This window comes from Dufourea novaeangliae, unplaced genomic scaffold (genome assembly GCF_001272555.1).
Source record: "Dufourea novaeangliae isolate 0120121106 unplaced genomic scaffold, ASM127255v1 scaffold18, whole genome shotgun sequence".
In the NCBI taxonomy this organism is placed as follows: Eukaryota; Metazoa; Arthropoda; class Insecta; order Hymenoptera; family Halictidae; genus Dufourea; species Dufourea novaeangliae.
Window position 1 is genome coordinate 1,081,608 of NW_015373888.1, and position 24,924 is coordinate 1,106,531.

General features: G+C 40.3%; 1 protein-coding gene across 1 annotated transcript; it reads left to right on the top strand.

Annotated features, from left to right (window-relative positions):
* The first annotated feature begins 89 nt into the window (after positions 1-89).
* Positions 90-22,839, top strand: LOC107185537 (SLIT-ROBO Rho GTPase-activating protein 1). Its single transcript, XM_015573238.1, has 13 exons — positions 90-247; positions 3,342-3,525; positions 4,120-4,285; positions 6,275-6,499; positions 8,448-8,576; positions 10,904-11,125; positions 11,313-11,588; positions 11,847-12,442; positions 13,564-13,785; positions 13,892-13,962; positions 14,047-14,227; positions 15,347-15,656; positions 20,697-22,839. The coding sequence occupies exons 1-13, from the start codon at positions 202-204 to the stop codon at positions 21,789-21,791; spliced, it is 3,723 nt and encodes a 1,240-aa protein (XP_015428724.1). The 5' UTR covers positions 90-201; the 3' UTR covers positions 21,792-22,839.
* Positions 22,840-24,924: the final 2,085 nt, after the last annotated feature.

Below are 24,924 nucleotides of genomic sequence, written 5' to 3' on the forward strand. Positions count from 1 at the left end.
CCGCGGGCCTGTTGACATAATACACGAGTGAATTGACGTGTTAAGAAAAAAAAACGCAATTGTTTGCTAATTTTTGACACATCGCGGGTCATCGTGAAAACAAAAAGCGTTCACGAGAGAGATCGGTGTTCACGAGGATCCACCGACGTCCACGGAGAGAGAGAGATCACCGAACTTGACTGTGGGGGATAACGCAGAAAAATGTTCAAGCTCGCCGGACGCCAAGAATGGGAAGCGTTGACGAAAGGTAAATGACGGGCGGCCGCGGCCGTGCTCGTTTTATTCGACTCGGCACATACGAATATCTCACGATGTAATGAAATAATATGAAAATAATGTTCGTACAATAGTTGCTTGGTCTAAAGGAGTACATTATGCGGTATATAATAATGTTTCTGTGAATGTTGTAATGGGGGATATATCGAAGTCACGTATAGTTTTTGGAAATAGTACCTTGTATTTTTTTTTTATTCATAATGATAGCGTTTGTTGAGACGAATACAACGACCTGCCACACGATATCATTCCGTGTAGTAGAATGTAATAATTTAGGTTCGATATACATATACAGTAAGTTTTCGGTGAGTATTCGATGGCTCCTCGACACTGACTGTTCAGACGTCATCTTCAGCATTGAAGGGTTCCCCGTGGAACCAATCAAGCGCCCAGTGGTGAGGATCGCGCCTGAACACTCAGTGCTGAACAATTTTTAAAATTATAAAAAATCCTTCGAGATACGATTATACATCACTAACGGCCACAACATATCCAAGTGTCAACAAAATTCGAAATGTTACTCCAAAAGGGGTCCGATTTCGCGTGGAATGACCCAGCAATAAGAATTAATTAATAATTCTGTATGGTATTTATCCTTTAACATGCGCCACCATCATTAAGAATACATGTTTGTATTCTGTTTAAATATTCTCTTTCAACACTTTTCAATATCTTGTCCGTTATTCTTCCCCTTGCGACGGGTAAAGCTGCGTCTACACTGTACTATACCTATAGCGTAACACGTAATGCAGGGTGTCCCAAAAAGATGGGACAATCCGCAACATACATATGCCTCATCCAAATACAAATCGAAATGTCCTTTACCGTTTTGCTTTCTGAAACACCATTTCCGAGATATTAGCAGTTAAACGAACTCCAATCAGCTGAACGGTGGGCTACACGTACGCGCAGACACAGTGAAGTACCAGAGGCCAGTGACCTGGGTCGTGTGCTTCTTGACTGTGTCTGCGCATACGTGTGACGCACCACTCAGCTGATTGGAGTTCGTTTAACTGCTAATATCTCGGAAGTGAAGCTTCAGATTACAAAACGGTAAAGGACTTTTCGATTTGTATTTGAATGAGGAATATGCATGTTGCTGATTGTTCCATCTGTTTGGAACACCCTGTATAGCAGAGTTATAAAACTTATTAGAAAAACCGAAAGTAAAATGCGATATAACATTTGTTTTGTGTTACATAGTAAATTACATATTATCTATAAAGTATGATGCCGTTATTAATAATGAGATGGGAAATGTCATACAGTCTTGTCCAAAAGGTATAATCTTGTAACAAGTTATAGAAGCATGTTGTATGTAACAAGGTTATACAAGGATTTGTTATATATAACCCTCTTTCGCTATGTAGTGTAGACACAGTTAAATCCCTCTTTGTAAATCATCGATATTTTCGGTCGGTGTGACAGGTCATTGTATTGGTCCCAACAAACGCTATCGTATCACAAATAAAAAAAATACAAGGTTCTATTAAAACAAAATTATCTTCACTTTGATATCCTCCACGCTACTGCATTCACAGAAAAATTATTTATACCACGTGGTGAAATATATTTATTTTCTATCAAACAACTTTTGTACGAACATTTTTTTTTGATAACTTCAAACCCTCGTAAGATATTTCATCGCTTCCAGTTAGAACGAAACACCCTGTAGAACTCGGAACACACTCTCTGTATATGTACACACTCGTTTCACTCTCGTGTGAGTCGCTTTGTGTCCGTTGGAACCCCATCCTAACCCTGGAGAATCACGGAATAGTGTTACGCCTGGAGAGTTGGACGGAAAATAAATTGTTCGAAAAACGGGGGGCAGTGTACCATCCTTGACAACCCAAATATGAACGTTGCTGGTTCTTTCTATTTCTCTTTTCATTCTTCGATTTTTTTATTGTTTTTCTTTTTCTGTCTCGATTCCGCACTCGACCCCAGAAGTAACACGGTTCAACCCGGAAGTCTCTAAAGTGATACGGAAAGAACAATTTTTTTTATAATATAGTTTTGTATGCCAATTGGTGGAAATATTTTTCTTTGAAAAATTACGGTTTTTATAGTAATTATATGTAGAAAACGGTTTTTATTTCCAGTCTCGCTATATCGGTTCCAGGACCTATACACTATGTGCAGCGAACTGTACGCGCGCGCGTTTATTTACCTTGTTCCACGGTGCTCGAGCCCCCACGGTTTGCAGGGGGTGGTTTGTAGGCGTTGGCTATATACGATTCCGTGGCGTGCGTCTCCACCCCCCCCCTCCCACTCCCCTCATAAGGGCTCGAAAAATCTCTCTTGCTCGGGGGAATGAATCACGCTACGGAAGTATGGAAAATCGATATTATACGTACTGTGTGGGCGATGGATATACGAGAAGTAAACACCCGTCCACACGTGAAATTTTATTCCGTGCGACAGAGAGAAAGGTCGTGTCGTGTTGAGGGTTGAGAAAGATCAGAGTCTCCTCGGGAGTCTCGTCGTTGCTTTCGTGTCGTCGGCACAGATCGAGAGAGAGCAAATGACCACCGGGAATGAACGATTCTCTGTTAACCGTGTCGCGACCGATCGTTCGCGGACTATCATCAAAACACGTAAAGGGGAGTAGACTGTTCTCTATGAATTACGATTTCAATGATCTTATATCTTCATTTTATATATTCTTGGATATTTACGGTGTGTGTTTGGCCGGAACCAGAGTTGAGCATGATTTGCTTCGAATAATACATAGTAACAGTAGCTAAGGCCGTAATTTTGAGTTTTAGACAGTTAATGACATGAAAAATAATTGTTTGCCAAATGTGGACTCATTCAAAAAGAAGTATTATTTTGTTATAAAAATACGAATTTTCACGTTTAAACGGTTAAAAATGACGAAGTACCTTTTTTTGGGATCTTTTATTTAAACTCTTTATCTAGATAACGAATTTGCCCATTTTTGGATAGAACGCGAGAAAAAACCGATATCGATCGAGAACCCAGCGTTAGACTCCTTAAATAACATAATCGGAGATCGAATTTTTTTTCATCCCTTCGTTGTTTTTCTTCTCCTATTGCAGACATACGGCTGCAGCTGAACGAACAGCTGAGATGTCTCGACGTCCGGATGGAGGCGCAAGTCGCCCTGGTCGCGGAGCTTCAGGATTTTTTTCGAAAGAGAGCCGAACTGGAGCTCGACTACAGCAAGTCTCTCGACAAGATGGCCAGGAGTATACAGTTGAGGCACAAGGAGCAAAAGCAAAAGTATATATATATATATAATATATTTAATTATAATTCTATTACATTGCGCTCTCATTCATCCATTCCATTCTTCAAACACGTCCCACTCCTTATCTTAACCAACCTCTTCCGTCACTTCCTTTCTTTTCTAAATTTATTTATCTTATTTTCTACCTTTCCCAAAAGACACATTTCACCAGAGAATGAATAATATTAAATAAATGAACATTTCTAGCCAATGGCGCGAAAATTGTTACAAAGAATGAAACAAAGAATGGAAAAGAAATCAATATTCAATCATTTGCTTATTCTCATAACTTAATTTACTCGTTTTTATATATAATGTTATTCACTGGTACGTGTCCGTTTACTATTGCATCGTGAATACCTACTGATATTTTATTTCACAATTTAAAATATCTAGCCATATGGCAACAGTATGGATGGACGATAGGATTAAAAAGAAGGAAATATATAGGGGTCCAAACAGACCCAGACATCGCGCTGTCCATAGGAACATTAAGACTATTCGTCTTTCGAGGGTTAATTTCGCGAAATTTTCCAATATTTCGTCCGGATATGTGTGATAAACTGAAGGGAAAAAATGATTTCCAGGCGAGAACAATGGCCCCTATTCTCCAGTTACGCTTGCTGGCAGCAGCTTATCAACGAAACGAAGTCCTTGAGCAGAGACCACGCGGCTCTTTCGGAAGTGTACAGTACGCACCTCGTGGGCCGTCTGAACCAGGTGATGGAGGACGTGCAACGGATATACAAGCGCGTGAGTAAAAATTAGGTTCTTTTTTTATCAAACGTATGACGATCACGTAGTCCCATCGACGACTTTAACGACCAATGTCACATCGCACACCCGCGAGAAAAAAAGTGTCGGGAGTCGAAAATATTTCTAATTTGTGATAACATTCATAACTTATTCGAAATCATGTAGCTTCGCGATATTAACACTAGAACTACCAGCGTTGAATGTATGCTAAACGAATTTGTGTAACATATTGATACATACAATATTATAATACAATATAACGGAATATAGTATAAGGAAAAATGTATAATTAATTAAAAGTCCACATAAATTCCGAGAAAAGCACAATCATGATTTCAGTAGATGTGAAGTAAGAATTTGTAAATCCATCAGTTGGACGGGTTTGTTTATTTCTAGTTTTTTTTTTGTTAAACTACCTCTAATCAACTCTGTTCAGTATAATGCTTTGGCAATAAACACTGAAACATGTTTTTTTTACTGTTTATAGCTTATGTTTTTTCACTTAGTCTGCATTTATAGTAACGTTTAGATTAGGTTTCGGCTACAAATTTAAATTGAAATTGAAGATACTTGTAATTGTTTGCGACATTTTAAAAATGATATTTTGCCTTTTTAGAGAGCCCTTTTCAACATATTACAATTTGAAGAAAATGGGAGATACTGACCTAATTGTACACTATTACCAAATCTTGTAACTTTGGAACTGTTCGGTAAGAATTCAATGAGAATTCAATCAGGTTTTTTATTTTACAATTATTGAAATCCTAAAGACATTTTCATCAGAATTTATATTAACCTCTCATTTCTTATACACTTTATATTATATTACAATTATTGAAATCTTAAAGACATTTTCATCAGAATTTATGTTAACCTCTCATTTCTTATACACTTTATATTATATTGAATTAAGCTATATTGCATTATATATTGCACAATTTAACTTACTTTAGCTAGTATTAAGACAAGTCTCGATATGTAGAAATGGTGAGCATTGTATTAAGTCCCCTATGTGATGGACTTTGCACTGTTTCGCTCGAAACAAGCTATTGACTTAATATGTATCATTTTTACAACTATCGTATTGTACACTTAACGACTTAAAACGAAATAATTTTAACATCAGAAAGAGTGAAAAAGTTGATATAGGAAAGATGTGAAATGTCATTTTTTTTTAAAGTAGACTCAATACACTATGGCTCTGGTGTCCAGACATGTTCTCGACTTGTGTGCGGTACCACTTTCTTGCGGCGGTGCGCGACATGTGGTAGCAGCCACTTTTTGCCCAGCTCCCGACGGGTTGCTAAAGGGTCAAATATTAATCACAGTTGCGCCCGCGATCCACGTGTCGTCTTTGGTTGATAGAACAAGTACCCTTTTGTGTGACGGACTATTTACCCGTGCACACCCGAGATACCCTTATTGGGGAGAGACATGAAAAGAGAGGGGGGGGATGGGGAGGCCCTAAAATCAATCAAGAGCTAAAGTGTACTCGTGCTTCGAACACCGAGACAAAAGATTGATAGACGTGTAGGGTGTGAAGTGTCATTGGCCTCGCTTCAGGATCGTTCGAACTACATCTATCTGAACTTTCTTTCGGATTATTATTTTTGTTTCGATAGATTATCGATGGATTAACTTCCGAAAAGCACTCACACCCGATGACCCTGACCTTGACATGTTATCAAGATTACATTTCCGAGTAACCTTGAAAATGTTTAAATCGTCGATCATTGACTTCGTTTCTTGAACTGTTCCCTAACCAACTCTGAATGACTTCTTTTCTTGAACTGGTCTCTAACAGATGAAAATTAATTGTACTTAACGCTGCTAGTACCGCAGGACTGTATCCTCAGTCTTTTTCAAATCGAATTACATGTATATCTGTTCCTTTTCGAAGTCGGGCAACAAAGGGATTAGTCTGTTCACAATACAAGGAATCAATCGGATAAACGTATAACAGTATTTTCTCCTCGACTTTTCCAGTGTCGTGAAATCGGTTACGAGACGCATGAGGAGATCCTCCGGGTGTTGCACGAGCTGCACACCACGATGAAAACGTACCAGGCATACCAAGCGGAGTCGAGGCAAGCGGAGACGAAGCTTCGTGTCGCGGAACAGCAGCGCAGCAAGCTAGAGGTGGCGAATGCCCCGCCCGAGAAGCTAGCGCGCAGCAAAAAGTACAAGCTCATCGAGAAAGAAGTGAACAAGGTAATGACGACGTGCACGATATTGTGTCCTCGAAAAATCATTAACGGGCACAATATTCTATCCTCGATAAAACCATTAAGCGGGTATTTCCATTCGGTGGGGTTAAAAAATCTAATTTTTTAAATTGTATTTTCTTAAAGTATAACACTTTGAAAATGTATTTCCAAAATGATATGCTTCAATTCATTGAAATGACGAAATTATAACGATTTCAACTGACACAATCTTGCATGTACATATTCTTTAACATCTTCTTCACAACTTGAACCTACATTTATGATTTTATTGTTTCAATAAAGTTATTTTTTTTAATATCATTGTTTCAAATTTGCATTTTTTTAACTTCAAAATAGGTTCATGCTGTGAAGAACAAATGTAAAAACTACAAGTACCTTGGTTCATTAATTCTTAGTTTTAAACATCGCTTGCAAATGACGCCTCCAAGTGGGAATACCCCCTTAATACCTATACCCTTTTGTAAAAATTTAAAAGATGTAAATAATAAAGTATTTACATTTATATAAAGTATTTATAAAAATACTTTTATATATGCGTGCAAAAACAACGTTGCCAAACCTACCAGAAACGAGCACAGTGGAGTCATACGACTAACCAAAATATATATTTTTTTTTATAATATAATGAAGAATAATCATTGGAAATGTCGTTGAATTATAGATAAAATTTTCATACGCTATTAAAATGTATTAATGGACGTTTAATACCAATTAGTAATATGATGCTTTATTGACTAGAGAGTCAGGTACGAACCACCTTAAACGCTCGGGTCCAAACCAGCCCGGGAACCGCACTCCAAGGGTTACTTTCACGACGTCACAATATCTTGCCCATCGACTATACCTATATACCATCGGCGTGGTGAAATCAAGGCCAGGTCTAGGGGTTAGGATATTCGACTCTTGAGCCTCTCACGGCCTGACCCTGCCCCCACCACTGCGTCATCTACTCTACGTGTGCGTCTCCCAGAGCCACGGACGGAATTGTGTGCACCGAAATGGCGGCGGGGCGGGGGGGGGGGGGAGTCTCCGCGGTCTCCCAACCCCTCCCCGTTGTTCATCACCGTCATCCAACACCTAACCTTTTCTCTCTCGCGTGTTTCTCATCTGCGCTGACCCTGCGCGCATCGAATAAACCCGTACCGAGTTTCCATTCATCCCGAAGTTGAAAGATCGCGCGCGCGCACGGTCGTCGTTAATTTTAGAACCTCCGCCCAGATATCCATGGCGTGTACACATGATACATTTCCGGTCCCCCAACTTGAAATCGACGCATCAAAGGTCGGTCCCGATCCCGAAAATAGAACCACGGATACATACTTATACGTGCCTACTGTCTGCTCCTGGCGCCTATTAGTCGAAATTTGGATGTCGTTTCTCTTGAGAGTAGGAAAGACACCGAGATAAAATCTCATCAGCTATGACATTATTAATTGTAAATAGGAAATTGCAATTAGGATTCATTGGAACACACTCTGTCTTAAATAATAGTACATATCTAGTGTTTTTAATAGAAGAAAAAATACAAAGAAATAACGATCTAACAAGGAAAGCACTCCAAATGTACACATTTACGTCATTTCTCGGCCAGTTGGCGAATTTGCTCTCAAAAAAATAATGGCGATTTTGAGTCAATAATTAATTGTGAATAAATTGAAAATAATTGAACTACATTTTAGTACTTGTTATAGATTGTAATTCAAATCTCCTGTGTCTACGAAACACGGTCCTTCCCTTTGATAAACATTATTAGTAGTAGACTGCGGATTTATATGTAAAATGACATTTTAGGAAATAACTGATAAAGACAGTAATGTATCATAAATTTCCCGGTGTATTCGTTCCAGTCGTGTTGGTTCCAGTCGCAGGGGGATGGTACGCCGATGAAAATTGATTACGCTGACCTTGTATTCGTCATTGTTCTGTTTCAGAGGAAGAACAAATACCAGGAGGCTAAGCTGAAAGCGTTGAAAGCAAGAAACGAGTACATTTTATGCCTCGAGGCTTCGAATACAACGATCCACAAGTACTTCGTGGACGATCTGTCGGATCTCATCGACGTGAGTTGCTGCGTCCGTAGTCGAACTCTTTGGCGGAAGAGACATATAGCACGGTCGTAAAATCGAGTTGAAGTGCTTCTCGGTGTTTCGGGCATTGGAACAAAAGGATTGATCGAAATGTAGGACGCGAAGACTCTTGATCCAGAATTCGAGGTCGTACGAGTTGGGGACGAACTGTGTTTCAGTTCGATGTTTCCTCTGTTTCAATGCAATGTAATTGGCTATTTAAGCCTTCCTCCACGGCGGCTGAACTAGCGATTACATAGGGTGTCCCACGCAACTTGGAAATAGTGTGTGTGTGTGTGTCTTCTGAGCTGTTTCAAATGGGAAAGAATATCACGGTGTGTCAGATGCACTTTTTTATATCAGTGTACTCGTGTAATGTGCAGGTGCACTTTCTTCTTGAAAATCCTGTACTTTTTGTGCCCACTATTTAACGTAGTTTTTTCATTGCAACCAAAAGCATTAAGACACTCGTACCTGTTACTTCAACTCCATATCACTAAACTATCCTGTGAGTACGGGAACTGCGGGCAGTAATTATTCAACACAACCTGGACAGATGTTGACGACATTTGATGGTAACGTACTGATTCCTGAGAATTGCGAATTCGAAGTCGTAATTTTTACGATAGTTTAGTGATCTAGGGTTAAGAAGCAGAACTGGAAGAGGAATATTCGAAACAAAACAGGAAGTATAATTATTTCACTATTTCTTTTTCTCTTCAAATAATGAAACAATTTGTAGCATTAGCAGCAACCACGGGAAGTAAAATGCTAATCCCCTATTTGTCCTTGCTGGCAAAAAAGAGTTGCCAGTTGCCGGTAAACGGGAGACTTTTTATATACAGGAACGAAGGAAACAACGAACTGCAATCTTTCTATTGAAGTTTAAGAAGGTTTTTGTGTCCTCTTCATTATACAGAAGCTCTTAAAGAATTCAGTTATCGGTATTATTTCTTCGGTATAATGGAATAAGTTATACAGTGCCTATGTTTCGAACTCTCAAAAATCAATTTTACAATCGCCCGATGTATTCTTCCGGCCAAGAATAATTTGTCGATGTCACAGTAAAAGCTTGAAGTTTAGTGAATGTATACACTTACTAGTCAGCGTATGCATTTACGTACGATTTTAGCAGAAATATGAACCAAATATAAGAATGTATAGTATTTCTAGTAAATGTACTCATGTACTAGATAATGCATACATTTTCTACAGCACGTTAGTAAAAGCATAATGTGGAAAGTATAATTTTCAAAGATATAGGTATATTTAATGAACAAAAATGAAAACTGAAAACTGTATTTGGTGATTTAGGGATCTTTTTTTTTTAAGCAAATTGGTTATTTTTATTTAATAAATATTAGAACATAAATTAATGCAATTTTGTTTGTGCGTGGATTTACTAAATCAGAAATGTGAATGTATAAAATTCGTTCCTTGTGAATATATTTACTAACCAGATTAGTAAGTACATACATTGACTAGGAAATCCTTTAAAATATCCATTTACTTAATTAACGCTTTTACTGTGACATCGATACCGCCATCACGTCGACGGTGTAGTTCGGTCACCCTTTAAATGGAATAATTGCACCAGTTTCGATGAGGCTTGCAAAGAGCACAGAACTGGCTTCCCAATGGCGTGCAGGGTGACCTACTACCGTTAAACAGTCACTCTGGCTACCACCGTCGTACGATTGGATCGGCAACAGGTTTACCAGAGACACACGACTAACAAGAAAACACCGCGAACGATGACTCGCGGATTGGAATGAAACTTTGTGGGTTTGAAGAGTAATTCAAGAAAAAATTAACAGTATATTTCATTCGTGCCCAATTGCCCTTTAAGGGTGCGAAAATCACCCTCAAAGTCAAATAGGCACTCCCACTTTTTCGCATATAACATTTAAAGTGCAAGAGATAGAAAAAAGTGCTTCAAACAAAATTTTTATTGTATAATAAGCGCTATAAACTTACGTTAACAAAATTTTGAAAGTGTTTAAAAATTTTCTTTTTAAGAAAAATCACTTTTTTCAAGATTGTGTTAACGTAAGTTTAAAGTGCTTATTATAAAATTAAACTTTTGTTTGAAACATTTTTTTCTATCTCTTTTACTTTAAATGTTATATGCGAAGAAATGGGATTGCCGATTTGATTTTGACGTTAGTTTTCACACCCTGAAAGGGCGATTGGGCACAAATGACACATATCGTGATTCTTGTCTTGAATCACTCCATAAACTCGCAAGGTTTCATTCCATTCCGCGAGTCAGCATTCGCGGTGTTCCTTGTAAGATTCGTTCGATGTTTTAATCGTTTCAGTGCATGGATTTCGGTTTTCACAATTGCATCGCCCGGGCGCTGCTGATGCACTGCAGCGCCGAGGAGGGCAGACAACGGTCGTTGCAGTCCGGCGCCGAACAGCTGACCTCCTGCGTCGGTGCTCTGGACTCCAGGGCGGACAAGCAAAGATTTCTGGAGTCCCATCATTCTGCTTTCATGATCCCGAAGAAATTTGAATTTCAAGGGCAACGGGGAGACGAGGTAAAATTCTCTCTTGAATACTTGGTAGGGGGTTCGTTACCCGCTTTGAATGTTGTTTCCTTTTACACTATTCGTATTAAACTTCAACCAACTGTTTACTGTATAACCTATCAACGTGCAATGTCAAGCTGATCACGTTCGTTTCCCCGTTGTTATTCGGACCACTCATGAAATTTGACCTTCACAGACCCCCGAGCCTGAATTGCAAAAGCTGTTGCACGCTGAGATGGAGCAACGTCTGACGCAGTTGCAGCAGAGGGTGACATCGTTGAGAACCGAGTCCGAGGAGGTGTGGAAAACATTAGAAACAGCGGAGGCCAGTCTATTGGAAATGTTGACCGCGAAGGACTACGACTGCTCGAGGTATTTCGGTGAGAACGCCGTGCCCACGTCGAGACCACCGGAAACCGTGCAAATCAAGCTCAGAGCCGACAGGCAAGAAACCGAAGAATTCTACCTCACGGTGAGTTGGCTGTTTCGTTCGCTGATGGAAACACGCGATTTCGAACCGATTCGTCAGTGGCATTCCGCCAGTTGTTGGAACCGCGACTAGGCCGTTACTATATTAATCTTTATTTTTTTCACTTTACTAGAAATACTCCATGTAGTCCATAGGAAGTTCGAATCGGTCGCATAAAAATGCATAGTGTAGAAATGAGTTATGTATATTGATCATAATAGAAGACGGCAAGCTCTAAAAGTTATGCTTGGAATTTTACAGAAATTCAGGGAATACCTGCTTGGCACCTCGAGAATCGCTAGATTAGACGCGAAGCAGGAATACATTAGACAGAGCCTGTTGGATGGCTCGACCGCCAGTCCGAATCCGTCGTTGTCGACGACCAAGCAGAAACAAGCTCGACGAAAACGTATCGGCCGGTTGCAGATGAACGGTCAGCCGAAACTGTTCGGCGGCTCGTTGGAGGAGTACTTGGAGAGCACGAATCAGGAGATACCGTTGATCATGAAGAGCTGCATCAGAGTGATCAATCTGTATGGTCTTCATCATCAAGGTATCTTTCGTGTCTCGGGATCTCAGGTGGAGATCAACAATTTCCGCGAATGGTTCGAGAGGGGAGAAGACCCGTTGGCCGACGTGACCGACGCGTCCGACATCAACAGTGTCGCTGGTGTCCTGAAACTGTATCTACGGGAGCTTAGGGAGCCGTTGTTCCCTATCATTTACTTCGAGCACTTGATGGAATTAGCGCAGTTGGAATCGAAACAGGAGTTCGTTAACAAGATGAAGGAATTGATTTCGAGTCTTCCGCGACCGGTTGTCATTGTAATGCGATATCTGTTCGCTTTCCTCAATCAGTAAGTATTGCGTCTTCATTGCTTCATCTCGAAGCAAGTTAATAAAGAGTATAGCAGGATAAGGGGTTCAAAAGTGCCGTTAGGCCGATTTGGACTTGTGATATACCATTTCGGTTGTCAAGTAAATGTTTGATAGCTTGTCAAGAAAAAATCGTTTGTGCCAAGTTTCAACCCCCTATCTCGACCAGGAGAGTAGTAATAGGGAAAATTCGGATTGTAGGCTTTTCCTCCATTTTTTCAGTTTAATGACATGCAGAAATTCTATAAAAAATCTGATAAATAATATTTACCGGGGCACGTGTTAGTGAATTTTTTGCGATTTTTTAGTTGAGTATCCTAGTTCTGAAAAGTCAAAAACGCTAAAAAATACAGAAAAGTTTATTTCTTATTGAAATTGTAAAAGCACCACTTCAATCAATTTTGTAGAAATTTTTTGGTAAGGCGCGCCGTAGTTATAAAAATCAAGACTGATTTCTTCGATGTTTTTTTCCGTGAAGAAATAACCTAACCTATACTTTGAATTTTTATATTTCCTTTATTAAGTGAGTATACTGTACGGTTTTAAATATAGCCATGTCCAGTAAAATACTAAATAAATTGTAGAAATCGAATTAACTTAATTAAAACCGTGCTGTATTCATTATATGCTAAAATATTGACCGAACTTCCAAAAGCGTCATTGGAGGGGCTAAGCGTCTCGACTGCGGAACTGCTGCGAAGTTTTTTTTTAACATGATTCGAGCCCCGTACAAAGTACTAAATTTTTTTATTTCATTCCCATATTCATTAATCCATAGGAAATGCGAATTGTGTGCATAAACATTCTTTACGATATATACTCTTTTAATTTATAACTAATGAAATAATCTGAATTTTCCTTGTTACTACCCTACTGTTTAAAATAGAGGGTTCAAATTTGCCTAGTTATGTTATATCACAAGTCCAAATCGGTCCAAGGGCACTTTTAGTCTCCTTATCCTGCTATACCCTTCATGATTAGTATTTTCTGTTCTGTCGGATAATCTTCGTTTTCTTCCCAATATTCTGCGTTTGGTGGTATCATCTTTAGTCGGTCATGAGAAGGAAAGCCTTAACCGAGTAAATGTATTTCATGCGAACAGCCTTTCGGAATTCTCGGACGAGAACATGATGGACCCGTACAATCTGGCGATTTGCTTCGGTCCCACGTTGGTACCCGTACCGGAGGACAAGGATCAAGTACAGTACCAGAATCAAGTGAACGAACTTATCAAGAACATCATTACGTTCTGCGAGGAGATATTCCCAGAGGACATTGGAGGTACACAGTACGAAAAGTACATCAGTAGGGAACCAGATGACGCGTAAGTGGTCCTATCTTGAGGGTAACCGGACGATCCGACCCGATCGTCGTTTGCGATCAATTATCGCGACGATTCACGACCAATAGAAAATTTCCTTCTCCCTCAGAGACGTGGGCGACTCGCCGACGGACCAGGTCCAGGAAGACATGGACTCCGAGGTCTATCCATCCGAGGATGGTGAGTGTGACAAAACAAATTCCATGACCGTACCGTCGGAATCGAACACAGCACGCGATCTACGTACCTTTTGTGTATTCCCAGAATCGGAAAACCTCGAAGCCACAGCGCAATTCGATTTCAATGCAAGGTCCGAAAGAGAGTTAAGCTTCAAAAAGGGGGATACCTTGACTCTATACACGCAAGTCAGTAATGACTGGTGGCGAGGTGCCTTGGCTGGTAGAGAGGGGCTTATACCCGATAAATATATTATGATCAAGATAAAGTAAGTGCGATTTAAACAAACACGCAAATGGCCAATCATTTTTCATTGGGAATGCTTTCAGTTGTTAATTTCAGTGTTAATCTTAAGGAGTCTGTCTACTTCTGGTATATGGAAAAATACGAGTCCTTTCTATTGTATAAGACATTGAACGATAGAGAGGTTAGAACGAATGTTCAAACCGTCAGGGACATCGATCAAATTATTTGTAACCCGACACGTGGATATAATATGTTGTATTTTATTCAATATCTTCAACACTCGGTATATCGTTTATATAAAAATCATGAAATAGTGACGAGAAATTTAGCCGTACAAGCCAACGCAGCTACACCTTTAGAATCACTTAGTTTATGTGCTTTGAAAAGTATTTAAAATTCTCGTATATTTAACGGCATTATTTTTTTACCAAGATTTTTGAGACTATCTCAATGAATTCAAATGATACACAACAAAGATACTCAGACATTAGACACTGGTAGTATTTAAGTGTCGCCGAAAGATGCACATCCTAGACAACAAAACAGATCAGAATAACGAAAAAGTACACAACAAGAAGAGCAGGAAAATATTTTTCGGAGATCATAATTTTTACGGTACGAGCTTTGCATAACTGATAAGTGTACGTACACTTTTAGAAAATATTTATACACGCCATTGTACATCGTCTATACAGTTGTGACAATTCAAAATCTCGTAAACCAGCTTATATACTTGTTTCTAAAGAAGATTTATGATGTCCTAGAACCAAAAATGTCCCAGTTTTTCCACGGAGGGGTAAGAGTAGACAGACCTCTTAATGTAACGCCAAAAAAAAAACTCGAACAATTACGCAAGAATTGTTTCGGTTTTCGAAAAAGCTTCGTTTAGACTACATACAGGTTGTCCAGAAGCATCCTAGCTTCATCATACACCGTAGCTGCTCGCTATTTCGAATAATCCGCTTCTCCATTCATAACGTAGCGTCGCTGTAATAGGGCGAGAAGAAAAAGCAAAATTTTCCTAAATCGAGAAATCCTCTATTTGTCGCAACGACATGCAGACATACACCATACGTTTCTCGATCTCCCCCGAGTCTTCCAGGCCAGTCTGTGAATCACATTCGATCGGTCGTTTGTCCAGGGACGAGGAACGCGAAAAGGAACTCTTGAAGTCGTCCAGCGAGGAGTCGATGAGACGACGAACCTCGAGCTCGGCGGACAGCGTTCTGTCGAGCAACAATTCGCCGTTGATGGGACCGTCCGGGAACTCGTCAACGACCACCTGGTCCTCTGGGAACGCGTCCGACGTCGCGTCAGCGACGACTACGTCGACGTCGACGGCTGCCAGCACGACCGCGATCGCGACCACCGACAATAGCAGCGGCGTGGTCCCAACGCACGTCACGAACGCACCCTGCATCTCGTCGAGCCAGCCGATCATCAGTCGAGAGGTATTGGAAACTACCGTTTAGTAAAAAAAAACGGAAATCGCTTGTTCGACTTTTTCCTTCACTGTAATTGGTTTGTTTGTTTTTATTTTTTTTTTTTTTTATTTTGCTTGTGTACATTCCTTGCGATGCACTCGCAAAAGACTGAAAACTCTATATAGGCACAAGTGCATGGCTGTGTGTTGTTGTTGCGCTGTTATTTCGTATAGTACCCTTTTTGAAAACACGCTGTACCGTACCAACGAAGAAGAGATCCGATACGCGAGCTAGCCCTCGGTGTCGTTTCACGAAGCGGACGGACTCCCCGCCCCCCCTCTGTTTTCGCTGCACGCGTCGCACACACACCTTCTGCAAGTCTCGGGGCATTGCTTTTGTTATGCAAAACAGAGGTAGCAAAATAACTGTTTGATTTCGCGGTTCTTTCCGGGATTTTAGACGCACGAAACCGCGTCAGAGCACACCACCGCCGATGATATTGGACACCGAAAGACGCTCGTGTGCGGTTTGTTTGTGCTGTAAAAGCGAAATCGTACTTTTCCTTCAGTGTGATCCACGATATAGTATCGTTTAATTTATTGCTCTCTCGCAAGCTTGTTTATTTCATTAGCAATACCAACCTTGAGTATCGCCAAAGGATTTAGTAGTAATAAAAATTGAGTACAAACTATTATTTGCTTATGAAGCTTTACATAGGTTTTATTGTTCTATTTCTATGCAAATAGGGACCCAGACTGTAGGACAGATATCTTTTTCTTTTCCATTTTATTAACACATTAGTTATCTCATGATATAAACTAGAGAAAATTGATGTTAGAGTTTGATTTTTTTTTAAATTTTGTTTTAACCCTCTAATTGTAAAGCCCCAGGTTGTATCCTATCTAAGTTACAGTTCTTCTTGTGCTGTACGCCCTCTAGTTTTTATTTTTTTTTGTATTTTTTTCGTTTTAAAATATTTGCATGATTCAATTATTATCCCTTACTATATGAATAACCAAAAATACAAGTTCAAGATAATAACTTTCTTTTCCTGTCTGAAAATAGCAAAAAAGAGCTCGGGTCGGATTCGACTCAATCTTATATCACATACGACCTTACCATTCGAGAGTTAAATACTCAAATAGTATTATATTCTTTGAAATTTACGTGTAAAGTTGTTTTTTAATGTGACACGACATTTTTCATTCCAATTTGGATTTTAAAAAAGTTGGATCTCTAATGTGAAACCATTGTCACATATAAGCACTCCACGAAGTAAATTTATACCTAATTTTTCAATTTTAGTATTTTATTGAGTTTTAAGTATTAATCCCCGCATGACTGATCGTGAAAGCCGATGGCCGGGTCACTCGTAACCCACACTGGACACTACACACACTGTATATAACTTTCACATTCCATTCACGATGAATTTGTAAAAAATAATATAAAATTTGCATTTTCTTCATAAAAATTAATTTCTGTTCATTCGTTAGATACATCCACTTTCCTCGAAACATCACGGCATACTGAACGAGTGACCCCAGCCGTCGTCAAGCGAGAGTTAAGCATTTTCCGACCGATAGTTTAATATTATATTTGTTTTAATCTCCAAATGCAAGATGATGTTTGGATATTGCTTGACGTATGTCATACATTATATAATTCCAATTTAATATCGTCGAATAATGACCTGACACTCGATTAAAAACTTTTAAAGTAATATGGTGGATGCACCAGTAAATGAACACCTACCAGTGAATGAACATTATGCATAAAAATAAGTAAATTAAGTTATTAAAATAAGCGAATGATTAAATATTGATTTTTCTCAATTCCTCGTTTCCTTTACTTTAATATTATTATAACCTTGTTCTTTTAATATTATTGTTCATTAACCGATGTTATCAGTATTTTGTTTCTTTTTAATTTAATTAATCACATTTTTCCAATTTTTCAAATTGAAATCTATAAGTTATGAATAGATTGTGTATGTTTATGCAAAATGACATTTTCTAAAGTAACTCGTACGGACAAGAACAAATATAGGAATTTCTTTGTCTTTTTAAGTATCTTATTGAGTTCCGAATAAAATACAAAACTCATTGCATCTGATGAAACTTTTGTTCTTTATTGTATTACACAGAGCCTTATAGGCTATAAATACAAAAAATCCGCAATCTAGTTTCGAAAAAGGTGTAGATATTAAAAAATCTAATTTTCATATTGCCAAACATTTAGTAATATTATTATCATTTAACATTCAACTTTAATAGTTACAGAAACTCTTGAGTGTTCATTAATTGGTACGTTTACTCTGTGTACATTGACTTAACCGCAAACACTATGATTCCGGCATATTAACAAGTACTTATAAAACTTCAATACTTTCCGTCTAAATATTGGACTAAGTACTATACAGACGACAAACCACTAATATACAGGAACAAGATATGGTACTTTCTGAAAGAAAAATTTACTTCGTCGAATTTACCATTGACATGACCGAACTGTCACGAACTTCTTCCGGTGCCTAAAGAAATTTCTCGGTGAAACCACGCCGCGATCGTTCGAATCTGTGTCGATTTTCAGTCCGTTCGTGGACCGGGGTGAAACAACGGGAGAGGACGAGTCCCGGGGACAAGCTACGTTATAAGTTTACTTTTATCCGAGATGCGGCGGTAATTCGACCAGCTGCGAGATCATTTGTACGATAAATTTGTAAATAAAATAGAAATATATACGTGTTTGTCGCTGCATGTGCCTTTTGGTCTCTTTTGTCTTGCGTCGCCTGTGTCCTATACATACATATATACTATACTGCGTCTTGCGCCCACATACACACACACAACAAACACATATGTTTTCTCCGTTTGCTGCGCTCGAATAATATACATATATACGAACATTTCGATGTCATATAATAGTTTGGGATTGGTTGCTGTTTTTCCAGATATACGTTTAGTCGGCCTTTAGTTGACAGGATTAACGAAACAAAACAAAAACGATTTGCGCGCGCAACTGTGTAGGTAGAGCGGGCGAAACGGACTTAAAAACTGTTCGATAAAACCTACTGCCAGAGCAAAAAAAAAAAAAAACAAAAAAAAACAAAAAACAAAGTGTGTCGTCGTTGTGTGGTTCTGTCGTTTGTGTTGTTTTCTTTTCTTTTCTTTGTTTCGTCTCGTTGAAGGAGCGTGGCGGCGGGACGGCTCTGTTTTAAACACGGGTTGGTTCGGTTCTCCGATTTTGCGAATCTCCCTAGCATTCTGTAAAAGCAATTTCAGTCTATAGACGAATACCGAGAGATGGAAAATGCTACTCGCAGACTGCTTCTACTTGTCCAGCGGATATTCTTTCGGCTTAGGTGAGTACCAGAAAAAGTCCGTCGAGACCTTCACACACAGACCCAGTCCGGTTATAATAATTAACTCGGTTGCTGGCATCCGTAGAGAGACATAGGTATCGATACGCAGAGCTGTGTTTTATGCGGTGTTCGCCTGCTTGCAAATCATCCTGTTTCATATTCTCCTCGGTTTTTACGAGCAGTTTTTAAACCCACTTTTGGCCATTGCACGCATATATATATATATATATATCAGCGCGATCTTTTTGGGCGGTCGTCATCTATACTCGTTTTTTCCCCTCGTCTTCCTATTAACGCATGCAACTATTATACATGTTGGTATTGTTCGCACGACTTATTCTCTTTATATTCTTATTGCCCTTAGAGTATTACTTCTTTCTTTTCCTCTCTTTCTCTTTCTATCCTCTATCGAACTCGTCCGCAATTCATCCGTGTCAGGTAATCAGGTCGGATCACCGTTGGATCTGTCTTTGCTAATTTTAACCTTAAAACTACCTAACAAGAAGGCTGCACAATCCGTTGTTACTCGTCCGATATACGGTAAACGTTGATAGAAAGGTGTAGTCAGGCATGTAACGCTTAATTAATGTACGAGACCTTGAATAATACATATCGAACATTTTTCAAAAGTTTTTGTAATATACAAGGTGAGGCACCCCAAAACATGCCACCTGAATATCTTTGCTGTTACTGGTGATAGAAAATAATGTATCTGACCAAACTTGCATGGTATCGAGGAGTACATAATTTGATGTAAATGGTTTTTTGATAGGTGAATGCGTAGAGGTCATATGAAGGTAAAGTCTTTCCATTAAAAATAGGTAGTTTACCTTCATATATGACCTCTATGCGTTTACCTATCAAAAAACTATTCACATAAAATTATGTGCTTCTCGATACCATGCAAGTTTGGTCAGACACATTATTTTCTATCATCAGTAACAGCAAAGATATTCAGGTGACCTGTTTTGGGTGCCTCACCCTGCATACATCGTGCGATCTACTTGTAAGCGTCTAACTACCCAAAAGTGGATCTGCGCGCCGCAGATAGAGATTTTGTGAGTCTTCGATAAATTGCGGACACAGTTTTCGAACCGGTAATTAGGCGCGCGTGTAACGACAAACGGAAATTCGTTCGCGATTCAAATTTCATGTAATTCATTCTGTAACAAAAACAAAAACATACAGTCGAAGAAGAAAGTATTCATACACTAGTAACGCTTATTACGAATTGACGATACTATTTTCACTGTGATATTTCGTTAAAAACGATTTAATTTCAAGTACAGAAAATCATCCATGAGTGTTCGAAGACTCCTCGTCACTGAGTGTTCAGATTACTTCCGACATCATTCCCGCAATTGGGGAAGAGGAATGTCCCTCGTGGAACCAGTCAAGCGTCCAATGGTGGAGATGACGTCTGAACACTCAGTGCGGAGGAGCCTTCGAACACTCATCGATGATTTACTGTATACTGGAACAAGTTAGCTTTATATTAAAGCATAACTAAATGCAAGTCATTTTTAATCTGTGTCACGCTAAAAGCCGTATTGTCAATTGATAATCCAAGTCATCGGTGTATGAATACTTCTTTCTGTCACTGTATGTCGCCTCGAAAGCTTTTTCATCGTAAGCCCCGGCTGCAACCAACCGTGCGTATTTAACCCCGAGAGCGTCATTTTCATCTTCGAAACTGTTTCCAGGATTGCGCGTCTCGAGCGTCGAAGGTGTCCACGCCTGAGAGAGAGAAGCATGCGTTCGCTACGGAGCATCGCGGGGACGCAGCCCCAACGGTCGTTCTTCCTAACAACGATGAGAACGAGAAACTGTTGAGCTTCGCCACCGAGCCATCGATGCAGCAGCAACAGCGGAACAATGAGGATAACGTCGGCGACGAAGCGGAACGCATCAGTTTAACGAGCCTGGACGGTGGATCGAAGCGTGGCACGAGTAGGAAACAGCACTGGAAGTCTCAAAGCATGGGGGACACGGTGTCACAGCAGACAGCGGCCAATTCCCTTCAGCCGGGTATGGTGCTGCTTTCTCAAGACGAAGATTCGGGGGATCAACCGACGTTCTCGGCGAACCGGGAGCTCTGGCAGAGACGAGCGACCTCGCAGACGCAATTGAATCCACCAGTGCCACCAAACAACAACAAAATCTACCGTTCCTCCCAAGAGTTCCGTGAGATGCGGCAAAAGCACACCCCCGATCTCGTGATGGATCTGCCTCTGTCGGCGCAGGACGCGAGCAAAAAGTCCGCCTCGTCCAGCAGCCTGAGCAGCTCGGACGAGGAGACGACACCGTCGCCGCCCGTCGTGCAACCGTCGCGCGCCGAAGCGGCCACCTCGCCAACGGGAGGGCCCGAGTCGCCCGACATGAGCACCGCCGCGGAACGTTTCGCCAAGCAGAACCAGTGCACCCTCAAGAAGAACACGAAAACAAATCCAACGGACAGTGGTGGCCAGTCGAAGCTGAAACGAAGCTCGGACACCGCGGAGAACGAGCCCGAGCAAGAGCCCGTTGAGATGGTCAGATCGGCCAGTTCGAATCAGATCGCCTCGGACACAATGCCGTTGAGATCCCCGTTACCGCCCCGATCCACGCCCAAAATCGTCGCCAAGTTCGCGGACATGCATCTGACTGGCGGAAGCCAAGTGTCCTCGTTCAAGCCGCAGGTGAAAGTGAAGCCGACGATACTCAGGAAACCGGTGCTCCCGTTCCCGCATCCGCACATGAGCCCCGAGCTAGCGAGGAAGATCGAGAAGCAAGCGCAAAGCGCCGAGCAAACCAATTGAATTCTCCTCGACTCGGCGCGGTGAGAAACGCGCTTCTCGACCAAACCGCCGCATATCTAGGGTGTGGGGGTCACAGTGCGTGCGCGCGTGTCGCGTCGCGGAGCCAAATATATTCCGGACAGCAACGATTCACCATCGACTTCTCCATTGACCAGTTACTCCGCCCAATTGCAAGGACTCGCCGATGCGCGTTAATTACTCTACCCAAGAAAAAGAAGGTCAATGCCGGGGCAGCATCGTTCCTCGATGTACGTACACGGGACGCGCGCCATATGTATCCGTGTATACGTTAAGGGTGGTCCTTGGCTAGTATAGATGGTGCGAATTGTGCTTTTTTTTCTTTTAATCGAATACGTTTTGGTGCCTACGCCTTAGAATAGATACAGTCCACTGAATAATGATCTGTATCGAAAGTTCTTGAAGTTTTACGTAGAAAAGTAAACGGCGGATGGCGCACGTTACTAATCCAAGTCCTCTACCAAAGTTGTCCCAGTACCCAAGAGTATGATAACCCTGTCTTACGACCAACCCCTTACTCAATACGCCTGTCGAATATGTTGCCTGGATACCGGAAACATGAAGTGTATTTGAACTATCCAGTGCATTTGCCTGCACGTTTCCCAACTATCCGATCGAGCTGAAGTTTCACGGGGACTATTTTGTTTATGGGCTGGAGCTATTCGGAGGGATGGGATTAGAAAATATTCGGTGCTCGAAACATAAGGACTACTCTCTAGTATACAAATGCCATTTATAGTTGTTGAACAAGACTATAGACGATCGTGTAATATTAGTCTCGTGTGGACTCACGAGTATTCAATGATGGGACACTTAAGCCGATCGCAGACTGTGCCCGGGCAGAGTTCAGATATCTAGAAACATATATTCTACGGTCCTGAACGAGCTCCAAGACCTTTATGTTTCGAATTACTGCGAAAAGGAGGTAGTGTCCCGTGGTGTGAGAGAACACTTTTACGATCATCCGAGGAAATTTAATCGGTTCGCTGTATCGTTCACCAATTATACCGGATATTCAAGAATAAAACCGACAAACTTCTTCGACATACTTGACCAGTGACTCCAAGTCAGGAGGCTTATGTAGCTGTATGTCAATCTCAGTTTGTTAAAAAGTTATGGCAAACAACAAACGTGAGATGTAATGTCCATGTGTGCTTCTTCGCTCAGAAATGGTGTGTGTACTAAATATGTTAAAGAAGTTTCTCAGTTTTATTCCGTAGCATCCTCTGTACATATACAGAGTGTTTCGTTTAACTGGAAACGGTGGAATATCTCACGAAGGATTAAAGTTATCAAAAAAATATTCATACAAAAGTTGTTTGGTACAAAGGGGGGCATTACGTGGTATAAATAATTTTTCTGTAAGTGTAGGAGTGGGGGAGATATCAAAGTCAAGTTAATTTTTTTAAATGGAACCCTGTATTTTTGTATTCATATTATGATAGTGTTTGTTGAGACGAATACAATAAACTGCCACATGATATCATTCCCTGTAGTAGGAAGTGATAGATCAGTAAGGTTTTAAGAAGTCAGTTCAACGGCATGTCATCCAAAATATTTAAAAAATGTGTTTGCAGAAACGTTAAACACGCTTGGGAATTAACAATTCCTTCAAAAAAATAAGGTTCAATTATTTTTCTGTTATGTATTCCGCACCAGACCATAACATATTGTCTGTATTGATTATTTGTTTCATCGTTTGTTCCTATCTCGTCACGTAGGGTTCAACTAGGCGATTTGCGTTGAACTGACTTCTTAAAATCTTAGTGGTTTATCACTTCCTACTACAGGGAATGATATCATGTGGCAGTTGATTGTATTCGTCTACAATTCGTAACAAACACTATCCTAATATGAATACAAAAATACAGGGTTCCATTTAAAAAAATTAACTTGACTTTGATATCTCCCCCACTACTACACTTACAGAAAAATTATTTATACCACGTAATGTCTCCCTTTGTACCAAACAACTTTTGTACGAACATTTTTTTGATAACTTTAATCCTTCGTGAGATATTCCACCGTTTCCAGTTAAACGAAACACCCTATATATATGTACATACACATATATACAGAACGCGTGTCGATATGTACTGCATTACACGATGTGTGTACGAGGGACTGATGCTGTCCACGGGCCGAGTTTATTTTTTCTACGACTATTTTCCATTTTCGCATAATTTTTTTACCAAATGACCCGCGAAACAATGTTTCTAGTCATCGAGCGACGACGTGCGTGAGAAACGACGAGAGAGACGTGTAAGCGCGCGCGCGAGAGAGAGAGAGAGAGAGAGAGAGAGAGAGAGAGAGAGAGAGAGCGAGAGAGAGAGAATACATCGAAGAAAAATAAAATTTCGAGTTTACGTAGGTAATTGCAGCTTGTGAGAGAATGAACGAACGAGAGAATGAGAAAGCAAGCTGTATAGCGAGCATGAGGGGGAGAGAAAGGGAGAGAGAGAATGAAACCAATTTTGTACGTTGGGCGATATTAAAAAAAAAAAACGTGTAATTTATTACAAATGGATATTTCTTCTGAACGTGTATCGGGTACGAGGGATGTTTACGACAAAACGTGTGTGTTCGATGTTCCTTTTCAAACGCCACGCGAGAGCGAGCATGAGTTTCGACATACGAAAAAAAAGAAAAAAGAAAACAAAAAGCCTTTATCCAGGGATATTTCTTTCATACGATTATAAGTGGGAACGAGAGTGAGAGGACTTTTAGGGACATCGATCCCGTTTTATCATCGTTTACAATTATACGACGATGATATATGTTCGATATATTCGAGAAGTAAAATTAAGCGTAAAACGACGACGGAGGCGCGCGCGCGCAAAGTATTTAAACTTGTTCGACGTGTCACGTGTCTTTATAGTCACGCGCCGATTATTCTGCTATGAAATTCAACGAAATAGGAACAAAAAAAAAATCCGATATTGTAACGTGTCGACGTATTCATGCCCTTCCCTGTAACCGACTAAAAACATTGTACTCGTTTATCGAATAATATTGCATACACAGTATCCCCTGATACTATTCGCAGGTATTCTGCGACTATATACAGAGGGTGTTTCACGGTGTTTACTAGCCACTGTTTTTTCGCGTGAGCTGT